This window comes from Athene noctua, chromosome 14, assembly GCF_965140245.1.
Source record: "Athene noctua chromosome 14, bAthNoc1.hap1.1, whole genome shotgun sequence".
In the NCBI taxonomy this organism is placed as follows: domain Eukaryota; kingdom Metazoa; phylum Chordata; class Aves; order Strigiformes; family Strigidae; genus Athene; species Athene noctua.
In genome coordinates, this window is record NC_134050.1 from 14,773,902 (window position 1) to 14,798,738 (window position 24,837).

The following is a 24,837-nucleotide window of genomic DNA, read 5'->3' on the forward strand; positions in this document are numbered from 1 at the left end:
CTAGACAGCAAAGTTCATACACGATCAGATTCTATACCACAATTATGTGCAGTGAGAAAGAGCAGAAAGGGTTAACATAACCAGTTTTGTTCTGTGTCTAATGTCATTTTCAAAAATGGTAATTTTGGGTGCCTTTTCTTTTGGATAGGGAATATAAAAAATATACAGTCCCAAATCCAGGTTACTTTTTTAAGTACTGGCTTCAGCTATGTCCACTTGAACTTAGAAACATCTATCTGATGAAAATGCAAAACTTACTGAAGTGACAAATCACACCCACACCCCAAACCAGACTTGTCTCCTTCTTTTCTTTTTTTCTTTCTTTTTTCTTTCTTTTTTTCCCCCTTTTCCTTTTCCTTTTCCTTCTGTTGTCTTTTACCGTTCTTATACTTTTTTTCCTGTTCTTTTTTTCTTTTCCTTTTTGGCATCACATCAGGAAACATGCAGTGGAATAATACCCCACACGCTCTTACCAGAGGAAAAGACACATGCATCTCAAAGGATGCAAGCACACAATACTACCTTGGTACCTTAAAATGGAACATCCAACTGGTACTCCATCTGTCAGCTGCAAGACAGCAACAGGTAACTAGAGGTAATATTTTACTATTCATCCTAAGTTGACTTCACTAAGGAGGGTAACTGGATATTTCTCCCCTTAAAGAAAATAATCAAGAAATGGCAGGCAACTCTAGTGACTTGTTCAGCTTAGAAATACATTCTTCTGGCTTGTAGAAAGAACGTGGTTCATATCTTAATAACCATAATCCTCTACAGTAAGAGATATAGAAGAGCTACAAAAAAAGAGAAACTGGCTCAAGTTTCAAGAGAAACTTGAGCCAGTTTGAAAACAGTGAATGCCAGTGGCCACAACTGTTACTGACTTATAGACAGTGTAATTACAAACAAAATTTCCACTGAAATAAATAACCATTTTTTGTTTATCAGATGCTAATATAATGTACACATAATCTTAGCTACCATGGTAAGTTTCAGACAAAACTAGAGGCCTTCTACTCTCAAACAGATTTTACCCTGGTATAACCCTATTAGTGGTCTAATTTTATGTGAGCTACAGTAGTATGAAGTGATATAGTTTGGATCTAAGAATTTTCTAATATGTGTTAACAAATTAACTAAGACACTTCACGTTTTGTGTTCCATCACTTATTTAAAATGTCACTATAGCCTATTCTTCACATTATATGTGGAAATACCTACCCATTTTTACCAAGTTCTCCTACCCATTTTTCAAAACAAAGTCAATAAGGAAAGTGGAAAAATGATTTTGTATAATGATAATAAAAGTATAATGCTTATTATATTCTCATCCCCTGATGACTGACTCCTTCAGCAGGAAAAATGCTGAGAAGTTTTAATTTCTGAGCACACATATATCTGTATTTCTAACAAAGGTAAAACTTCTAGAGAATGACTCTGAGCTTTTCTTGAAGAAGGACTCATATGTTAAGGTCTAAATGTCTAATCAAGATAGCAAATTTTAGATATTTTTCATCACATAAAATTATTCCATTCTATTTTAAGATAGACTTGATTCTAAGTAAGGATCTCCAGCAGCACTCATCTAATATCATTATGTACTGGCAAAAATGTTTTTTGTTTGCACTCACATAAAAGGGAAAGAAAAGCACATTGCTTATTAATATCTACTGAATTGTTTAAGAGGATTTTTAAGATACAAGTTAAAAGAATTTCATAATTTCAATTTCTCCTTTTCATTTAATAGTAGACATTCATTAGGACCCACACACTGTAATAAATTATAATAATTTCAAACAAGAATTAAATTACTAGGTACCTAGTGAAAGAGCCATTTTTTCTTAGGTACCCTGTAATCTAACTGTCAGATTTAAAATCTATTCCCAATCAACTCTTCACAACATTCACATTTATTCATCTATGCTAAATTAATAAAAGGTGTGAATAATACTGACAAAATTGATCATTATTGTTCATGTAGATTTAGAAAATTATAAGGTAATCTAAAATATAAAAGGAATTGAGGGAAACTATTACAGTTCTTATAAATAAATTCATCCTTTACTATATTTTTTTTTTAAATCAGGAAAAATCTTCAAGAAGAATTTATTTAGATTGACTGGTAAAGCTATTTAATAAATTGCACATTTCAGACTAGAACTACTTTTTTATTTCAAAAACTATTAAACGCTGTTGATGACTCAAATGAGAGTTTACCCATAATCTTAAAAAGTAATGCCGAAATACCAAAACCACTACCCAATTTCAGACTGAATACAGATTTTTTTGTAGGTTGATCCCAGGATACGCTAAGCACCTTCCATGAGGTCCTGAGCGAGCTCAGGTAACACAGAAGTAAATGGGAATTGAGGTCACTCAGAATCTCTTGGAATCCAGATCTGATCGAGTACAGCAACTCTGAAAAACAGGGCGAGCATCCCTCCCCTTTATCTGTGCAAACAGATATAAGAGGGGACAGCATTCTCCAAAGAATTAAAGGTATTACACAAATCATCTTTCCTTATACACAGACTTATCTGCAACGAGAAGGAACCACTGGATATTATTACAGCTCTACATAAAGCCAAAGACAATGTCTATATTAGACTATCCTGTCCTTTGCACATTTGCAGTAATTCCTACCATCTAACCTCACTGACCCTCTCCCCCCTAACGGGGATCCCTGCAGATAAAGTAAAGCATGTCAACATCTGTTCCCATTCACACCGATTTTAATTTACAAAAAGAGCTTTGCTATTTTCAGAGCAGGCTCCAGAGCACAATGACAGATTTAAGGCCTTTAATGGGGTTGCGTTTTGAGTGTGTCAGCGTTTCATACTCACCAGGACTTGATTCTAAGGGGCTGCACCAAAGGAAGCTGGGGCGGGGGGGTGGGGGGGTGGGAGCCACAGCAAGGGTGTTCTCCTCACGACTGTGCTATTTACCTATAAACCAGCTGACAAAGTTTTACTCTCCTTAACAAACATCTGTGTTTGCTGCTTTGCCCAGAAATCGGAGATCCTTCTATTCCTATTTTCATTCAGTGCATTTCTTCTACCACAACACACTTTTCTGAAACTCAGCATGTATTACTGGGGGCACGTTTTCCAAACTGCTTTCTCAGGACGTAGCTCTGTTCTTACTGACTTTAGAACCCACTGATTTTTGTGAAAGCAAAGCTAGGCCAAAATTCTGTGTGTTTGGGGGGCTTTGTCTGGGCTTTGTTTTAAAAAAAACACAGTCTTTGGTCTCTCCTGCTCTGTCATAGTAAAAATCTCACAATAACTAACCATCATTTTTCTAAGGTTCTTTTAAGTGGAATTTATTTATAGATTACCCTTTTAAATCTAAAGAACTTACTCATCCTACTAGAAAGTTGCAGAGCACGCAAACTGTGAAGATCACAGAAACAATTCACAGAGTTTCAGGGAATTCATAGTGACTCAAAATAAATTTTTCCATCTCCTCAAGAGGGTTTAGTTGTTTTTTTTTAAGATATACAATATGAAGAACAACTTGGAGAAACAATGCACAAGTTGTGTTGTAATCACATAACAGCTAAGACATGAGCAGCTGAGCAGAAGGAAGATGGGCAGTGGAATGCCATACAGTAATCAGCACTGTTGACTAATCAGAATTTGAGACACTAGAAGGTAATAAGGGTATTATAAAGAATGGCTTATTGAGGGAGCAGCTGTTTATGTGTAGCTCACTGTTTAAATGAGTTCCACTAGATTGCCATGGTATGTTTTGGTAAAAAAGTTTCACTCAAAAAAAAAAAAAAAAAAAAAAAGAATCATATCCGGAAGAGCAAGCACGAGGGAGCAAATATCTGGGTATCGTGACCGCAAGTACATCAATAGAAGCAGTTATCTAGGTACTGGGGACCTCTCAAAACCGACATAAATTCAGTGGTCCTGGAAGTTACAAAAGAATATTCATTACTTAGGCAAAGCTTAAATGTCATCTTTGTTAGCCTCCACCACTGAGTGTTGTTGCCATGGGCACAAGAGCTGAGGTGGTTATGAAGGGTAATAGACAAAGAGGAAAAAACCAAGGGAAAGTATAACTAAAAACAACTGCAGAGCCATTTTAAGACATTTATATTTGCACCAGCAGCCAATAAACACAATAAATAAATTCAACCAAATTTACAAAATAAGCCAATTTTAATATCCCTCCACATAAACATAATAATAAAATAGTGCTATGATCTCAACTAGGAAAATCTAACTAAATAATGTAAAAATACCAAAAATAGAAACAATATTAAAAATTGCACCAGTGAAAGTGACAACTCACCCTAATTCTCAGACAATAATAATGTTGTTCAAATCTGTGCCATAGGCTTGTTCAACAGTTTTTTGTTAGGTTGTTTTTAGAAACCAACCTACAGTTTTGTTTTTAAAAATATCTTTGAACTGTTGGGAGCAGGAAGGAGACTGCCTAATAGTAGTGGAAATTTATCATAATCCATTATTTAAATATTCTACTTTGGACAGTGAGGGCTTGGTAATATTTAAAAGCAGTCAGCAAGCAGTGGAAACTCTGGTATCTTTTGTAACAGTTCACATGTCAGACTGGCAAAGTGCCCACAGTGTACAGCAGAAAAATCTATTTAATGTCTGCCCCACAAGGCGACATGAGGCTTGATTGGCAGAAAGCAGAGAGTGGCTTTTGATCATGTGTCCTAACAAGCAGTTCCAGCTCCTGTCTCTTCGGCTGAACGGCTCCACATTACCTATTCAAACAGAAGTGACAGGCCACTGCACTACTCTTTGGCTCTAGTCTCACGCAGTGGGAGCTATGCTGGAGACAGAGCCACTGATTAAATATATCACTTTTTCAAGACAAGCAGGTTGTCTGAATCAAAGTTGGACAGAATAGACTCAACATTATTAAAAGAGGATATAAAACTGGAGTTGAGTGATGTTAGGCCAGTTTGTACAGCCTCAGGGATTCACAGACTGACAAGGGGAATAAGGAACAGCAGAACTCATAAAGCAGGGTCAGAAATTAGCTGTGACACCTTGGCCATTTTCCCATCACTTCAGGGCCACTGTGTTTCAAATCCTGTAGTCTCTTTTTGGCCTTTTTTAAAACGATATTGTGTGCATGGAGGGGGAAGAGGGACATAAACATTGTTAACCACCAAAAGTTGCAAATTGCAGTTTTACCATAAAAGATAAAATATTAGCTAAATTTTGCCACCTAATATACAGTGTTTTCTAATTAGATTGGGGCTTTTCCCTTGTATTCTCATCAGCCAAATTATTGTCATCAAATAATTTGTTGATACAGCACTAGCTACTCTTGCTCTAAGGAATAACTGAAAGCTGGGGAAAATTACTGAATAGAGATGCTTATTACATTGCCTTGTTAGTTCATTAACAAATTGGTTTGATTTTTGAGGTTATATGTCTGGCCACTGTCTGCTGTATCATCTGATACACAGACACAGAAAGGCAACAGATATGATACGTTGTCTAGTCATTCTATCACGGAAACAACAGATACACTGAAACTTGGAGGAACCGGTGCTCTAACTAAATTTTTAATTACAAGTATAACTGCAGATATAACAAAAACTGTTAATAAATCTGCAACAACCACATTTAAACAGCTAAATACACAAACATTCTACAGAGGAAACAGAAACTGAAGCAAAGGAAGCTTATTTTACTTAGTGATGCATATGCATGCCAGATCTGTAAAACTACTTCTGGGCTATTCAAAGTTCTGTAAAAAAAATGCTAAAATTATGATACAAAATCTCGACAGATTTTTTTTCCAGAACTACTCCTGCGGTAATTCCATTGAAATTAATAGAGTCACCTCAGGAATAAACTTGGTTCAATATTTATTTTTCACTACGGCAAGTTCTTCTGACATTTTAACAGACCTCTGCCCGATGTGTTAGTTTTTGTTTCACTGTAAATATTTAAAAGTAATCTGCTTGTTACATATTTAAGATATGATAAGGACTGCTGAGAACCAGAGCTGTTTTAAATATTGAAAATGCAGGTAAATTTGCAGATAGAGTAGAAAGAGCCGAATCCTGTCCTCATGCATATCTGTTAACACATACAGCATAGCTATAAATGCAAACAGAATTCAGTCTTAAGGTGGTGTTAGACTAACAAGAAATTCAGTACAGAGCTCTCAATGTTTTTGGTGCCACTGCAGGCTCTCTAGACTGTAGTGTTCAGAGTTCCTCCAGATGGGTGAAAGAGCCTGCTTGCTTCAACATTTTCAAACAAATAAAAGACAGAAGAGTATTCAAGATGGGGTTTTTTTAGGTTCAGTGAAGATCATGATTCACCGTAGAAGGTGATGTCACATCAAGTTCTTTAAGAAATGTAAGCAGGCAGCAGTGCATTATAGCTTCATGTCGAAATATGGCAAATGGTTATGTAAAGCATTAAGTAAAACAGTTAAAAAGGAAGATGAAAATAAACAGGCATTCATGCATAGGGCACTGTGCCCAGGAACTCTGGGCACCTATGTAAGTAAAACTAAAAATATATTATGATTAATAAAAGAAAACAGCTATTAGATACATTCCAAAATGCTAGGCTGTAGAACAAGACATTTTGGCACAGCTTTATGGATTGGCAGCCCCTGTTAAAGGCCGACCCAAGACTGCAGCAGAATGGGTGCTGCTAGTCAGGACGGAGCAATGCTAACAGGAGCTATCCGCAGATGATTACACAGTACTTGCCCTCACGACTATATTTAACAAGGGCTATAGCACTCTTTTTTTCATCAGTATCACAATCTGAACTCTACTGAAAACCACCACTTCTTTATGGTATTAAAGTAATACAGAAGAGGGAGGATTCTGACACATTAAGAAATATTAACTCTTCATTTTGGAGATCACTGTGCCAATGGGTAAACAAGGAAGAAGCCTGGCTACAAATGGGAATTAGAAGTATTCATCATAATGCAGAATACATTTATGAAGCACAGAAACATGTAGTTCAGAACACTGAATTACGTTTTGTTCCTGGTTTTCACTTTGCACCCATCATCTATGCACTGGGAAGTGACAGCACACACACAGGGCTAAAACTCGAATTATACAGATGAATAGGACTCAGACAGGGCTTGAACATACTACTGCTCAAGTTCATGATAAAGCCCTTGTTGGCTTTAAAGGTACCAGATCAGTCCTGCAGTGCAGAATTAGAGGCCTTAGTTGAGACCACACCTGGGGTGTTGTGTCTAGTTCTGGGCTCCCCAGTACAAGAAAGATGGAAATACTGGAGAGAGTCCAGCAATGGGCCACAGGACAACCAACAGATTGGAGCACCTCTCATATGAAGAGGGGCTGAGTGAGCTGTGATTATTTAGCCTGGAAAAGAGCAGGCTCCAGGGAATAATATACAAATATCTGATGGCAGGAGTAAAGAAGACAGACCCCCACTCTTCTCAGTGGTCCCCACTAACAGTAAATGGAAACAGAGGAAATTCCCTTGAAACATAAGAAAAACCTTTCTTATTGTAAGGATGACCAAACACTGAACAGGTTGTGGAGTTTCCATCCTTGGAAACACTCAAAAACTGATGGGATACAGCCTTGAGCAACCTGTTTTAAGCAATCCTACTCTGAGGTGGGGGGTTGAACCAGACAATGGTAAGTGGTGCCTTCCCACCTCAGCCACTCTGTGATTCTCCAGCTCTGAGAACCCGACAGCAAACTGAGTGCAGGAGAACATGGACAGATTGTCACTGAAATAAACGCAGTAAGGCTCTTTCATGTATTGGGTAATATGCTTGGAAGACGAAAGCTGCTTTTAATGATGACAACCTGAATTTTATGATGCTGCACTGAGCAGTTCTTTGTAAAAAGGGTAAACTCAAAATCCAATTTCCTCCTTCACATTATAAAACACTCTAGAAGATTTCCAAATTTTTTAAGCTCAAATTCTTTCCATTACAAATTTCTGGGAAAATAAAAATGTCTAAAAAATACTTAAAGTAGTATTTTAAATGGAAAAAAAATGAACTACTTTTTTTTCCTATTTCTTACTTGCATTTAATAATACAGAAAAGTAACACTGACATTGAATGCATTTCATCTCCTTAACATAATATTTGTTTGGGGTTAATTAGCACGGCTGAAGACTAATCTTAATAATTGTTTGTTGTTTCCACTGGAGGCAGGTTTCCCTCAGGAAAGAAGTGGCATCTTGGAGTTTCAGACTAAAACACAGAGGTGAGAGTAGCTGCTCTCTCTGTTAGATGAACAAGACAGCCCGAGCATGTAGCTGCCTCATGCAGTCAGGCAGCGAATGCTTCTGTCTCTCTTGTGGCAACCAAATAAAGTTGTCAAAATTATTTTTAAGTAATGATAAGGTATCTAAACCAAATACTGTATAGAAAAATAAGGAATATATCAGCATTTAAAATGTATATGCTGCTGAGCATTTTTACTGTCATTTCTTTAAGAAAAGCAGATCTAATTAGCTGTATCTCTAAAGTGCGTACCTAGCATTTTTATTATGTATTATAACATTTTGCTTAGAGTTGACATTTTTATTCTGACAAGCACTGTCTGGAGAGCTCTCAATAAATAATACATTTACAATTTTCAGTAAATAAGCACTGGACACAAATCGTTATCCTTACTTACAGCTGCCCCTCTCTAATAGTGCTTTTACAAGTAAGGTGACTATTCAGTCTAATGCAATACTCTCAGTGCTGGAGAGATATTTTCATTCATTACCCCAGTCACAGGCACTTAAAGCACTTTTAGGCCCTGTTGCAAAACAGCAGGAATGGCAAAGCAAATAAGACCAACTAAAACTAAAGTTCATCATCAGAGAAATCTGGGGTCATTCACCCTACAGAACTTGGAAAATACAATGACACACAAGATCGGCCATATTCAAGCCCTATCTTTCCCTCATATTTTTGTATTTACATTATCAATTTTAGGAAGGGAAGTAGTGCAGTCTAGTCTCTACTATTAACCTGATGACTAGAAAATATGTTTCAATTCCCATTTTAAAGCATGATCTGATCATAGCATTTGTGTCACAGTACATCAGAAACCAATGAAGTTTGAATTTATTTTTCTACTGCCAAAATCACACAACTGAAGCAACTCTCCATATTTTTACAGCTATTTACTCACTTACATTCTTTGCTACAGAGCCCAATGTCAGTTGTAGCCATTCATATGGAACTTGTCTTTTTTACTGCCCTAAGGAAAAAGCTGGCTTTTTAAATATGCTTTTAAAATAATGATTTCATAGTACTAATAACATACTAATATTTTAATGATAGCAGATCTTTTACCATGTCTAAAAAGCAGATTAAAATGTAGAGGAGCATAGTGTAGAAAATTATGTAAAATGGAAGCATGGAGACAATTTATCATACAATAGATATTAAATTGTGTCCAGCAGTGGACAATGTCAGAATTGAGAGGTACAGTGGGATTAAAGATGAGATGACCCCTGAAAGTAAAGTGGAAAACACAGTCACTGAGGAGGAACTGTTGGAATGGTCAGAAGATGCTGGCATTGAGAAGATTTTGGCCAGTCTCAGTCTAATCTGTCCCTTTCTACAGCTCAAGTTCAGAGACAATGAGGAAGGCTCAAAGACCATTTGTTCTAATGAAAAGTATTTTAATCATCTCAAATATTCAAGGATGAATAAAGACAATGTTCCTCAGTGTAACATGAGCATCTCAAAATGGTGAAAGTAAACATCTACCCAAAACAAATTTAAAGAGTTATCATAGGTAGAAGGGATGTCCCAATCTTCAGAATTGAGACCTGAATTTCAGACTATCCTCACATCAGGATTTGAGCTACGATCGACTCTGTTTATTAGCAAAAGCAACAATTTGTAGAGGTGCAGACATACAAAGCTTCAACAAGAAAACAACCTACATTGGGAAACTGAAGCTCCAGAAAAGTAGAAGCTCCATAAAATGCTGTAGAACCTACATCTAGGTAACTGCCCGCTAAGTAACCAAGGTGTATTTTTGCCTGACAGGTCCTCATGTGACTATTTCCTTCAACTTCCAGCAAATCCTATTAAAAAAAAAAAAAAAAAAAAAAAAAAAAAACGCTACCATCACACTCACCACATTCTTGTTGATAATCCTGAATTAAAGCTAAGAACTGAAGGGACATGAAAAAACTTTTTAGTTTTTAGATTACTTATTCATATAGATCTCATTCGTCATGACACCTATGTAAAAGCATGTACTTTTTCCCATTTCTGTGCCATGAACAAATTTCAGAACAAAGAAAACTGAAGAGAAACTTTCAAATGTAGCATGAGGCATACTGAAAAATGTTGAAGAATTACTATTGTGTAATCCACACAGAACCTGTGAGTAATGATTAGATGCTTAAATGCTACAACACTGGGCAAGATTGTAGTGTAGACAGACAGATAATAAATGCAAAGAGAAGGTGGAAAGATGATAATATGCCAGTTTCTAAAAAAAATTGTGAGATAGCATTTAATCACAAAACAGTACTCTGAAAGACTTAAAGGATATAAGTCAGGAAATAATGGAAATAATGAAAAATGCATAAATTCTCATATACCTGGAAGAATAAATGAAGAGACAAACTATTAAAGACCAGATACAATAGTGTTACATAGGCTGGGTCTGCCTTTGTAAACAAAACAAAAAAGGTTTACCTAAACATATGTTGAGTTCTAAATATCATTTTTAAAAGTTCATTAAAGTTATTTCTTCTTCAAACAAGGATGGATTTTTGATAGAAAAATCAAGTACATCAGATAGAAACTAGGCAGCATCTTCTTTTAATTACCAGGAAAATAACCCTAGAAACCACTTTTTTTGTGATAATGTTCTAAAAAGTCCTAAATTACTTTAACACATTAAGACAAGGGAATTTACTGTACACTTCAACAAATTAATTCTTAGAAGTTTTATGATCAATAAAACCTCTCTAAATAGAAGAATATCTTTTTCTAAAGCAGCAACATAAATTGCAAGAAAAAGGAGTGAATAATGTGATTTTACCAAGACCATTGGATGAAAAAAAAAAAAAAAAAAAAAAAGAGAGTGGGTTGCATTTAATTATATGGTAAAAAGATAAGTAATTCAAGAAAACAGCCATTTAAGAAAATGTACCTCATATCTCTCCTCTAACCTGACCTGAGTAGTCTATTTATTGGGCTCTTGTGTTTTTATTTTGGAAGCATGTTTGGAGCTTAGCAGAAAAATTCCTCAGCCTAGATGCTACCATAAACAGCTTCTAACAAAAAGCAAATAAAAAATATGTATTAACTAAAAAATAACTGATTCTGAGTTTTTTTACCAAAACCTATTTTTAAGAAGAAGAAAAGGGAAACACAATGAGGGTGGTACCTAGCAGATGTGGCAAGGTCTTTCAAAGATGACGAAAGGACTTTGAAGAAGGTGGTTTTTTCCACATCCAAAGGGCTTGTTTCTAGTTGAGAGGAATGCCAGCTGCCATTTAAGAATTCCAGAGGTATCACAAAAAATAAACCAGTCATTTTTAAGAATTGCTTTGGGTAATCCTAATACCAAAACCCAGTAACATTTTTAAAGCCTTGAAACAGAACAAAATAGCTGTAGCCATCAAGAAAACTACAGAATAAAGAACAGGGCTCTATAAATGGCAGGTGCATTAGGACAACCAGGGATCATGCTTTCATCAGTGGAAAGTGTGGATATAGAGCACACCACAAGACAGATAATTTGAATTAAATCTCAGTAAAACTACTGAAAAACGTTAATAAATATCCACTGTTCACAGCTGGTCAGTAGTTCACTTCTAGACCTGATCCACGAAAGAGAACTCCTGACGTGCAATGTCCTCAAAGGTTGTCTTTAAAACTATACCAGAAAACGGGTATATGCCCGAACTCTCTTCTCAGCTGTGGCAGGGTGAAAACAATACAAAACTGAAACTTTCCATTCATTTCATGCAATATAACACATATTTAAACCCCCAAACCAAAAAAGCCTGCATAAAATTACAACCTAAATGGTTTACCACTGTCTAGTTATAAAACACAGAATGTAAAAGTTTAAGTTTGTTTACTTCCCAGTGAAGTCAACAGGAAATATGAACATATTTGTGTTTACGGTACTTGAGTATACTGTCCATACTGGCATGATAGAAAATTTTATATGGGAAGTGTTAATCTATTCTAAGTCAATATAAAAGAAAGCCTTCAATTATTATTAACTAATGAAGCTGAAGAAAAAAAAAATAACAAAACACAAAATCAGAAAAACCACCACTACTGAGTAGTGTAGTATGCTTTTCCCTATTGCATATAAAATGAATAATACATGTGAAACCTTAATTTTTAATCTGGATATCTTTAGACGTATTATATAGCACTGTGAGTTACATATATCCACTCACAGAGAGAGAGTACGAACAGGTGCACATGACAGAGAATAGATGGAAATTTATGAATATACCACTCTTTATATAGATGTTCATTATTCCAACATGCATACATAAAAATCTTTGATCTCTGAATGTTCAACTGTGGTCTTCAAGGAGGAAACAAGAATGGGAAGCAGTTTATAAAAAGCTTGTGTTAGAATTGTGAACTGAGCTTGGTTGAAAAATGATACTGTATACATCGCTCAGAATCAAGGTCAAAAGTGAATTAGGAATCCAGGCCCTGAGTAATGAGGGCTTAGCACTTAGGAGAAATGACATGCCCAGTTTCCAGCTCAGAAGTGCCAGCTGACCTGCCAACCTAGCATTCCAGATCTGAAAGGGGGAAATCTGCTCCCCTAGCTACAGACAAGATGTGTGCTACTAATTATTGGTCGTAGAGGCCTATGATGAAGTACAGTAGGATAGTTGTCTGGAAGCCAATTCTCAGCCTAGAATTCAGGCAGCCCAGGCAATGTAAATCTGTCTCACTAAAGTAATATAAGCAATATTCTGAAAGAAAGGTCTTTTACTGAAGGGGGATAGAAAGGGAAAGAAGCAGTCTGACCATACTATCTAACATAAACTCTTCATTTCAGCTGTAAAGAGATTTAATACTTGATTGTACTGGAGGATACTTCCAGAGGAAAAAAAAAAAAAAAAAGCCAGTAAAACAATCCTTCTGCTCATAGAAAAACTAAGATGAACATACTGAAGTTATCCAAGAAGCCCTAGAGTCTAGTGTTGTTGATTAAATTAAACACCTGTTCATTTCTGACCTCTTCTGTCTTATGAGAACACATGTCAGCAGTGTCTTTACATACTCAAACTAACTCTAAATATTTGCAGCATTCTTTTTTTTTTTTTTTTTTTCCCCAGTTCCAATTTTGTCATCAATTTCCTCATTTCCAAGTCATGGCAAAATAAGACACAGGAATGCCTTAAATGTGCAAAGTATGCAAATACCGGACCACTAAGTCAAAAAATGTTATCTTGTGACGTTGGTAATCTTTATTCAAGCTACAAATGTTAAAAACATACCTACAGTATATTCAGTCCTGTATGAGGCGCTCATGTTCCCAGTATTATACACAAGACATGACACTGGCTGAAGCACTATTATTAAAGAGAGATTAAAACAGCTGTACATTATGCTGAAGCACTCACTCTTTCCTTTACAAACAGACGGTCCTGGATTACAAGCAGCACTTGACCATTTAAATCACTACAACAACCAGATTTAACCAGCTGGGCCATATTCTCTTAGGCAATGCCTGTTGACCTCCTCAGTCACAGCTGCTCAGATGAAATTCTCATTAGACAACTTATTTTCAGAAGCCAAAGGACTCTGATTAAATATATCTATTTAGACACGATAAAGTCTTTCAGTATATAATTCTTTTCCAGTGTTATGAGATACAAGGGACACCACAAGTAGTGTATACAAGCATAACAGACACCTAATACCTGATGGTATAACAAAAAATATTTAAGTATTTGACACCAGCAACTCATATTACTCAAATTCAGATCCTATAGATGGACCAGAGAGCTACTATAATAACATTAAAAGAGACTTGTTGCTGTACTCGCGTGGGGGTTCAAGCAGATGACTGGAATTCCCGAGTTCTTTATTCCACTATGACTGTATCTTAGCCCGATTCCCACAGCTGCATCCACGGTCATGGAGCTCCTCCTTATAAGAGATGCTAACATGCACTATTAATTTATTCAAAGAGTGATGCAAGACTTCAAGCCCCACAGATTTTACATAGTAGTATACAGTAGAAATACACATCTTTTCCCCATTATATTCATTAAAGCAATTATATTATGCTACCTATTTGCTCAAAAAATCAGCAGGTGTTTTTCAATTCGGATAAGCAGTTTTGTGCCAGATCAGGACTTATTACACTTCTCAACAGCAAAGGCTGCATACCATTTTAAGAAAAGAATACCATGGAAACCTGTTTTAAAGGATAGACGTTAAAGAGCATCATGTATGGTACATGTGTGATTAGGCTATTAATCAGGTTGCTTAAAAGAGACTATAATATGGCAAAACATTTTCATAGTCTCAGACCTCATTTCTCCAGCTGACTCTGCACTGAGTCAGTTGCAGCACCCACAGTCACAACAAAGATCAGAGGCTTAAAATAGTAACTATTTTTTAAATGTTATTTTATTCCAATCAAACAAGTAGGGAGAGTTTACTTTTTAATTCAGAGAAACTTCTGAATACTGAAATAGGTATTCAAATCTGTCATAAGAATTTTGGTATGTCTAGTCTACACAGTTTAAGACCATTGAACTTCCTAATTGTAACATCATTAAGAATTTCCAATCTTTCTAATAATGATTTTTCCATGTTAGTTTATATAACAACAGTCGGATAATCATTAATTATTTTCCATAAAAGGGAAGTTACTTTTTTTTTCTACAGAAAATCCTGGATGAATTGAAAAGAACTTAACATGAGAAGATACAGCCAATTATCTTTGAACTTACAAGCAGACTTAAGAATAGTTTTCCAGTAGGATGTGGTCCGTAAAAGGTAAGATTATTTTATAGATCAGAAATGACCTTTATTGCACAGCTGGTGAGAACATACAGCATAGAAGGCTCAGACTCAGCGATAGGGATCTCTCCACTGTGCACATACCTCTCTTAAATCAACTAGTGTATATCAATAGAGAGGAAGTGCAGAAAATTCTTGAGAATTCATACAAAAATAAGCTATGAAATGCTTGAAGCCTTACAGTAAGATACTATGTTTAAACTTTTTGATGCACATTTTTATTAGCACACCATTCAGAATACTCCTGGAAAAGTCTTAGCTGTGGTGGCACTACAAACAGCAACTTGTATACTCCCGCAGCAAAGGATGAGCCAAGACCTTTGATTAGCATGGAGTGTCGAACGACTGTTACTGACTGTAAAAAACAACTTTGCCAAAGTAACATTTAAAATAGTTTTCCTAGTCTAACCACCAAATCTAAGAAAGCAATTTTTAAAAGAGTGATCTTTACAGCTGAAAACAGACAGATGGTAGTAAAGAATCTGGGACATTCTCTCTTTAGAGATGTTTCACCAGCTTCAGAAAGGACACCTATAGAACACATTTATCTATGTGCTGGCATTTAACAATTATGCCAAGAAATTTGAAAGCCTACTTCCATCCCTACATGATTTATCCCATATTTAAACATATTATTGTATCAGCATCAATTTTAATGGAAATCTACATTGCTACATGGAGCCAAGGGATCCTGAAGTGCACTGTTTGAAGTGCACTGTGACCATACCATGAAATTGAGGTGGAAAAATCATTCTGAACTCAATCATATTTCAAAGAAAAAAAGGATCACAAAATTCTACTGCTTTGTGTTTCTACTATGTTATAAACATTTTTACTGGGCTATTTTTATGTCACAAAACAACACTGGTAAAATAACTAACAGAATCCACACAGATGCCTCCACACCTGTTTATCTATTTCAGAGCCTCCTGCACTCTCATTTTCTCTGGTTCAAACTCAGGTATGAGCTCACAGACGAGAAGATACTGTTGCAGAAGGAACCGAGACTTCATTCACTTTGACAGGGGGAGAGATTTTCATAGTGGACCCTGACCATGTGCACACTTATACTGATAAACTCATTCTCCAGTTCTGTTTAGTTCCTTAAAAGGCCAAAATCTTAACAAAGCCAGTGAAAATATCTGAATGAGGACTGAATACATAAACTACCCTAGAGCTCAAAGATTTGCCCTCATTTTTATCTCTCTAACTCTTGTAATGATATCTGAGCAGACTATAAAAAATATTATGTCTTCAGCCACAGTTCTAGACATATAGGTCAGAACTAGGTACTCTTTACACTAAACTGTTTCTCATTCTCCTAGCCACAGGTGCTGGGTCATTAAGGCCATCAAAGATAAGAATTTCTAAGACAAAACAAACCAGCTCATGTTTTATTCATTCTTATTGTTTAAAATAAACATTTTTTAACGAAAAAGAACAAATACCACTGAAGAATATCCCTCACAACTCTACAACCAGTTAAGAATTCATCATAGCCTTTCAAGCAAGAGTTGAGTTTTCACCTAAACTGACATTCTTGCTTTGACTCACAGACTACCAACACAATTTAGAAAGTTTTAAAAAACTGGCATATTTGTCTAAAATCCCTAATGGATCTCATTGCCATGGTAACCTGTGAATAACTTTATCCTAGCCTTTGCCAATTATGCAATCTTCTGGCTCTTGATACCCAGCACATTCTTTATGCCATAAAAATTGTAGGGTTTGGGGGTGGGGAAACTGTATCAGTCTTATCCAACACATACCCTCTTGCTCAGTCCTGGTCATTTCTTCTAGTTTCTTCTGCTTCAGCGTGTCCACCACATCTGCAAGGCTTCCTTTGCGGCGTTCTGGCGTTCCAAAATTAACACTGGTCATTAGCTCACTGCGGTCACGACCTCCTTCGTCGGGCTTGTTTGGTGAGGTAGAGGTATTTCGGAAGGAATATAGGGAACATAACTTATTACTCTCTGACTCCTGCAAAGAAACAATACAATGTGAAAACATAGGCTATTCTCTTATGTCAAAAGTATCTCAGAGGTAAAATTTGAAAGCACTATTTAATGGTCTGTAATACTAACAAGCCTACATGTACCCTCCATGCTAAAATGAGCATTATGATTTTAATTTCTCAGTTTCAGTGTTTGCTAGGGGCTCTTTTCTCCTTAAGGCCAGTCCTCCCCATGCCTTTGACAATCATACTTCATGCCTGAGATACTCCTCATAGAGGATTTTCCTTTTCAGAAACAAGCTGCTTCAACAGTTTTTTCAATGAATGTTTTAAGCTTTTACAGTTTTCTTTAGTTCCTTAATTAGGGGCCATATATGGAGCACTAAGAAAATACAGTCAAGGACAAATTATTCCTGGACAGATCCTCAGCTAATGGAAAACAGCCTAACTTTAAAACCAGAAGAGTTAGGCCAATAATGACTGAGGAGCAAGGCATCTACTTCACAGTTAAAAAAAGCTTATGGTATGTGTCTACCCATGCTCATTCACTGCTCTTTAAACCTTTTTCTTAAAGAATGAAGGTTATAATGCTTCTAATATACAAAAAGAGATGTTACTTTCAGGCTAACGTAGACAAGAATGAGCAAGGAAATGAGTTTATGGCAGAACAAGTCATATACGATGATACATAGATATCGAGACGACCTGTATCAGAAAGGTGTTATACAGTCAAAAACACAGAAAGAGAAATAAAAAAGGTTCATCTCCCCTGACAATAGATAGTACCCAAGCAATAAGTTAAAAAAAAAAAAAAAAAAGGCATCAAAAAGCGAGTAATGTGAATTCTCAGTTTTATGATATCACCTAACAGTCAAGCCCTTCATGAACCTCTCTGGCTCAGACTCATTCTGCCAACCATAGATGCAAAATTTGCTATATCTCTGCTTTCACTCTTTCAGCTAAAAAGAGCACAGATTCTTCAATTTGACTTCAAAAATTCAACCATGGGCATTTTTCACACACTTCCCTTTTCAAAATTATTATTTTATTCTAATCTGTATTAATACCAGGCTAGGAGTGCTAAAAATTGGGGGTAAAAAAAATGAAGGCTTTTTGTTTATGCCATGCCTAGAAATGTCAGTGTGTATATTCAATGCCATAAAACAGATTTTCTTTAAAATTAAAGAGTAATAATAACAGTTGTAATATCTTTTAGAATTAAGAGATTAATTAATAGTTCTATCAAAAATTGTTCTCCTGATGTATAGTGTTACCCACAAACAATAATATTCCTACTACTCTGAACTGAAAATACCCATCTACAGAGTACTGAATAAACTTGTGTTGGGAAATGTCCCAGGTAAAACAAGGTCTGAAGAAAGATGGACTAAAAAACATTAGCCATCAGCAACAATATTACACATGGAGTAAGAAATAGCTGTGCAATGTAACAGAAAGAGCAAAATTAACAATGAGCAACCAAGGGCTGTGGACTGCATTGAAGGTGGCAGCGACAAATCGTCATCAAGCACAGCAGTATATGATCAGCACAACACTATTACTGCCCCTGGAGAAGGAGGCAGCATTTGCTAGTGATGGTGAAACTGTATTTGTTCACTAAGACAGAAAAATAGAAGATGCTATCATATCCCAGCAGTAGCAGCACCCCTGTGAACATGGTAGGAGCGACAGAGGTATTGTAAGCAGAAACAGAAAGAGAGGTGACATGGAAGAAAACTTTACCTTCATTTTTTTATCTATCAAACATTAAAGAATTTTTCATTCCATCCATTTGTATCATTAAAGAATCAAATATCACAAAGGACAACACAAACACAAAATACAGACCAGGTACAGAGCTGAATTTATTTAATTGCCTTTAGAAAAGGAAGGCTTTATCATTTTCAATTGCTTTTGAAAATTACTTCTCATTTTCTTAAAACTTGGTCTAAGTTACAATGGAGAAAAAAAAAATCTCATCTTTTTCAAATTTAAAACTTGAATTTCTATAATACATTTCCTCAATGAAGAATTAATACTATATAACATGGCATTTTCACCTTTGAAGACAGTATAAGAGCAACTAAATAATTTTAAAGGAGTTTGTTCTCAACAAAGCAACATCCTCTTATAGTACATGAAGCATATCCATCAGGCTCAATGCCGGGTCTTTCATGCTCTCAGAAAGGAACACTAAATCTATTGTTTAGGCCGGAACCAAGAAGATAAGGATAATCTGGGGAGTAAGTAGAAATAACTGAATGCTCTTCCTCCTGAAAACCTATCCTGTCCCTCGCCTGGATGCATACATGGCCCAGCACAATGTTTCTTCGCTGCTAATGAAAAGGCTCTCCAAGTCCTGCCTCCATTAGACAGCACATCCAAACTTCCTTTTCTTGCCCAAAAGACCGCAATGTCCATAATGAAGATGAGACAAGTTTAAACTCCATGCAAACGATGTGTATTTATGGAATGGAGGCAGAGTGACAGCTTTTGCAAGAATAAGGATCTTTCTAACTAATACAGTATGTTATATTGTCAGTTTTGTGGGTAAATAAAATGCAGATGGAAAATAAAGGTAATTTATTTTCCATCTATTTTGTGGGTAAATAAAATGTAGATGGAAAAGAAAGAATAAAAGGTATCCCTAATAGTTTTGGTTCTGCTTGGCCCTACAGCTACAGCGCTGGGGTCACTAAACAGCTAATACATTTACAGTGTATTATTTGAACTGGCATTCTAAGGAACCTAGCAAGGATGACTTCCTGAGCCCCATCATTTTCTCAAATCAGAAATGGTTAAAAAGAGTGGCTGAGGATTCAGCAGGAGAACTGCACAAACTGAAAGGCATTCAAAGGATTAAATGGGGAAAATGGAAAAACTGTAGACCAGTCCAGTGTAAATACCTTATCTAATAATAGCAGAACTCAGCTAGAAAAACCTAAATCGGCTGCACGTACAATTATCTACAAAAAAAAAAAAGAATTTCTATGCATTCTATGATTCTAGATAAATTTCTGAATAATCCACAAATAAAATGGAGTTAAAAGGAAACACTGAAAAGGCTTCAGAAGGAATTTTATAGCTACATAATCAGAACAGATATTTCTACTCTTACGTATCTCCTGTTGGCAGCATTTTTTTATTCCAACCACATGAACAGGTTATATTGACCTCACATTCATGGCAAACTAGACAGATCAAAAACCAACGTGGCAAGGGAAGCGTTACTCTTATATTTTCTCTAGAAAGGTGACTCAACCATGTTTGAAAGGAAGTTGTTACCGCAGTGTTCAGTTTGTTGAAAATCAAATAAAGGTTGCAGCAAATTTATGAAGGATTTTAATTTGTTTGGTGGACCTTATACTCTTTTGTGGGCCAATGCATGTCACGTTTATGTCCCAACACCTCACACACTGCATGACCAAAAGTGCAATGACCATCTACATCAGATGCAGGCCTGGCTATCAAAAATTAATTTGCACCGACGTTCACAAGCAGCATGCAGATACCCTTCTAATGTAACTGAAAATACATTTAGGTATCCTCTAAAAAGAGAGTAGTGGATGTGAGAAGAGGTATATCACCTCTACAAATTGTTTGTTGGCCCTCCTGCTTTAATGCATAAGGTGCTCTCACTAGAAAATCTGGAGTCCAGAATGGAAAATGACCACCATGCTTCTTATCATAGAACAAGAAAATAAGTTCATGGTTAGGAAAGGAAAACCTGGTTCATTTGAACGTGGGAGGATTCAGTAATGAAAGAGATCCTATCCTTGAGAAACTTTATGAAGGCAGTTTTACAGAATGAGGAAGCCCCGGTTCGTTACCACCTGAAGAGAGGAAAGAAAGGATGCTATTAAAAGTATTTTTCATTCTTTTTCCAAGAGCATGGAAGAAGAGGTAAAGACAAGTGCTTAGCTGAGATCAACTCAACTGTTTTCATTTTGTGAAATCCATCAGCACTGATGAAAATTCTCAATGCAAGTCAACTTTTCTCAGCATAACTGATAATAATAAGAAAATGGGCAAGGGAATATGACTGATATGAATATCCATATAATGTATTTGGACATGATCTGGTGCCCAAATTCATCCAGTAGCTACATAAAACACTAGACAACTGACACATCCCTGAATTCTCAGGTTTTTAATTCACATATTTCTGTAAAATGACATTTTAAGTCTAAACTTGAAATAACATCTTCAAGACATGACAGTCCCCTTGAAAGGTGCACTTTTCAAGGTGTGGTATTCTTACTGAATTCAGTGGTTTCCATGTCCATGTATGAAGAGGGGGAAAGGAAAATATAATAAGATAAACAGCAAACACTTAGTCTATAGACAAAAGGTTTAAGAGAGAGAATGCTCCTTCATCCAACACCAGTGAAATTCAGCCACAGTAAACCACAGACATTTTAAATCTTGATTATATTGGGATTATTTCAATTTCCAGTCTAAAAATAGAACAATATCAACATATTAAAAAAGTGTCAGTATCAAAATATTATGTCCATCTAAAGCATATTTTACTTCCAGTAAGAATGAAGTGCTTAGAAAAGAAGAAATTTAAGAAAAAGCTCTTTGCAAATTTTGAATTCAGTCCTAACAGAAAGCGCTGGGTAAACGGTCCAAAGTGACATCTGGTGCAGATTGCTCAGGAACCCACCATATCTTTTTTAGACTTACAAAACTACCCTCCCACTCATACACTAATACTGGATAATCGTAGAACCGTTTATGCCCATGCCAGAACACAAAGGGGTATTGCACAGAGATTTTTGCCCACGGCAGTGGTGGCATATCCAGACTAGGCCTTAATAAGCGGCAAACAGTAATATTTGGAGGCAGCTCATTACACAAAATTAGGCATAAATCTGACTGCTTAAGGAACAACATATATGACGATTTTACATCTTAAGCTTTCTTCTTTGCCTTACTATGTCAGACAGAAAAATGCTTTAAGTTCAAGAGGTATTTATTTGTAGAGATGACTAAACCAGAAAATCTTACTGCCCAGCAGCTGAAGACTGAATCTCAGTCTGGATCACTATTCCAGCTGCTTACTATTCAGCAGGGACAAAATTGAGACTATATTTGATACACTGTTTTTAATATCAAGGTAAATAAAGGGTATTTTTCCTGTAGACATTTCCTTATCAGCCTATTAGCACAGACAAAATTTTATTACAGACCCTTCAAAATACTATGCTTAGTGTTTTGAGAAAATGTTCCTATAACATATCAAACACCTATATATAGCCATTAAAATTTAAGGATTAGGTTTCAAAGTGGACTAAATAGATAAAAATAAATAAATGCACAAAATACATAAAACTGGCAATTAGCAAGGCATGAATGCTAAAATACTTTGCATAGCTCACTTGGAGATAAGTAGCCGTAGAAATCACGCTCGCTCTTACACCTAAAACATCTATTTACCCCCCTACTCATATGTCAATAAGATAACAACATTAAAATTTCCAGTGCAATATGGTAAAAGTTTTCCTAGGTCTATCCTTGGCTTTTTTCATATTAGAGGGGCAGTGTACTTCTTTAACTCATCCCAAGTTTGCTTTGAATATATGTGATCCAACAACAGCTTCCTTAGTCTCATCAGCTTTCCAGGCTGCCTGGTGTAAACAATGAGTAGCCTGTTGGCCATTCCTTTTAGAGTTGCTGTGAATGGCTCAAGTATAGTTTTGCTAATGGCAGAAATAATTCTAAATAATTACAAAAAATGGCTTGGTGAAAATAAAGATGGGGATTGTTTGTGACTACATACATGGTATACTCTTCACACTCCATGATAATTCCTTTAAAACTGTTACATTAAGATAATATGTATAGATATTTCAGCATGCCTCTTACTCTGAAAAAACTATTTTTTAGCATTTACATTCACTAAATTTCACAAGCTACATTGGTAAAATTCTTCTAAAAGAGAGCTGCTTAGTTTCTGTACAAATGAGGGAAAATCCTTATACTTTGTCAGATATTTCTGTTGAAAAGGGATTTTAAAATCATAATTTTCTCATTAGTGTAAAAAATTTGTTTTCCTATGTATTTAGATTCTAACAGTTTAAGTAGTTCATTTGCCCATCAGTGGTCCAACTGATTTTAACAGCGTAAATGAGGGAGTACTGCTGTAAGTGATGAAAGTTGACCCAGTATTTTTCATATTGGGAAGCTAATGTTTACAGCAATATCTGCAAGCTGAATCATGAGCCAACTTGTGTTAACTTCTGTGAAGCACTTTCACTTCCAAAATAAAGCAAACACACTCAAAATGACAGTTTTATCAGTGAAAGATTGTAGACTAATAACAAGATTCAATATTCTTGCACCTTCCTCTGAATGGACAAAGTAAAAAATTTGGGGACTGCATTTGGGGGCTGAGAAGCAACAGCTCAGTTTGGCAACTCCACAACCATGAATGGAGATTTGGCTTGGGACAGATCTCTCTTTGGGATCCTCTTAAGGGTTAAGGACAGTCCAACGGTCTGGTGAACTGGATTATCTGGGTGGGAATCTTAGAAGGGGGAGAGCACGAGGCTGTGGATTCTAATGGACATGGCAATTCCTTTATGGTAGCATTTGTGTTTTATGTAGGGAAGATAGATTCTGTCTCAAAGAGAGAAGCTCTCTGAAGGTGAGAAAAGAGGAAAACTCAGGAAGTGAAACTGTGGGTTGTACAAAATCAGGGTCATAGTGTTAGTTAGCAATTTATGAATAATTGCCGTCAACTTTGATTGAAAGTTGACGACTGCAATCCTACTCAATAGCCAGAGAGAAAACTGTTTCTGTAAGAGTTCAGCTGAAATCACAGGATGAATGGCCAAGAAGGGGAAAGCAAATATTACTAACATAAAATGTGTTAGCTGAATTGCTTATTTCCATGTGGATGAGGCTTTTCTGTTATAAAGGGTTATTTATCTGTCTCTGCATTGAATGGGACACATGTAAACACCCCAGGAAAGTTGGATATCCAGAGTGGTTTTGATTCCAAGTACTAGAGGCATGCTGGCACTTGGAACTAGTCTGGAGTTAACATATAATGAAAGCAAATGTTTACAAAATCATTTCCAATCACTACATTAAATAAGGTTTCCCATTTTGAGGAATTTAATTAAATAGAATTAAGAGAAATTAAAAATCTAAGTGATCATTTCCAATTCTCATCCGATTAAAAAAAAAAAAAAAAAAAAACAACAAAAGTTTTATGAAGAAATATTTATTTATTTCCAAGGCTTGAGAACGACTGCTATGAGCTATTGAGAGAACATAATTTGTAAATTCTTAGCAAATTATGCTAGTGGGAGGGCAAATGGCAAGTAATGGAATAAAACCTCAAGTCTTTAACTCAGCATTTACTCTGATAAAACTTGCACTGGTTTCACTGCCAAAATATAGGCTGAATACAATTTGTAAAAGGCTTGTATTTCATCTTTTATACACATCTAAAATCCTCAAGAAGAAACGAGTAAGCACTAGCTCTTAGCCAAGAAAAAATATGCTAAATTAAGGGGGGGGGGGGAAGAGGAAAATAGCTTAGATCAAACATTTAAAAATTAAATTGAATAATAACCAGGTACACATGATACAAATGAATGACCTTATGAATAGGTCACTGCAAGACTAAATATCTGTTTGGAAGGAATAGGCAGGGACTTCGTTTGACATAAAACATGACCATTAATTGTAGCAATCCCTTCATACTCAGTTGTTGGAACAAACCAAATGATTCCAGGTACACCAACTTTTGGGTAGAGAGACTTCAAAAGGTTACAATTTTTCAACTCTGTGATATAAACCCTTCTCTTTACAAATGAGCAAATCTGTGAAAAATGTTGACAGGCATTTTGGTCCATTCCAGGATAGAA

The 24,837-nt window shown here is 35.9% G+C and overlaps 1 protein-coding gene across 4 annotated transcripts in view; it reads right to left on the bottom strand.

Annotated features, from left to right (window-relative positions):
* Positions 1 to 24,837, bottom strand: part of SOX6 (SRY-box transcription factor 6) — a 380,340-nt gene that overhangs the window by 201,715 nt on the left and 153,788 nt on the right. For all 4 annotated transcript variants that reach the window (XM_074918734.1, XM_074918733.1, XM_074918732.1 and 1 more), the window contains one exon: positions 16,770 to 16,980. In XM_074918734.1, coding sequence (XP_074774835.1) covers positions 16,770 to 16,980 — 211 coding nt within the window. The remainder of the gene's footprint in view (positions 1 to 16,769; positions 16,981 to 24,837) is intronic.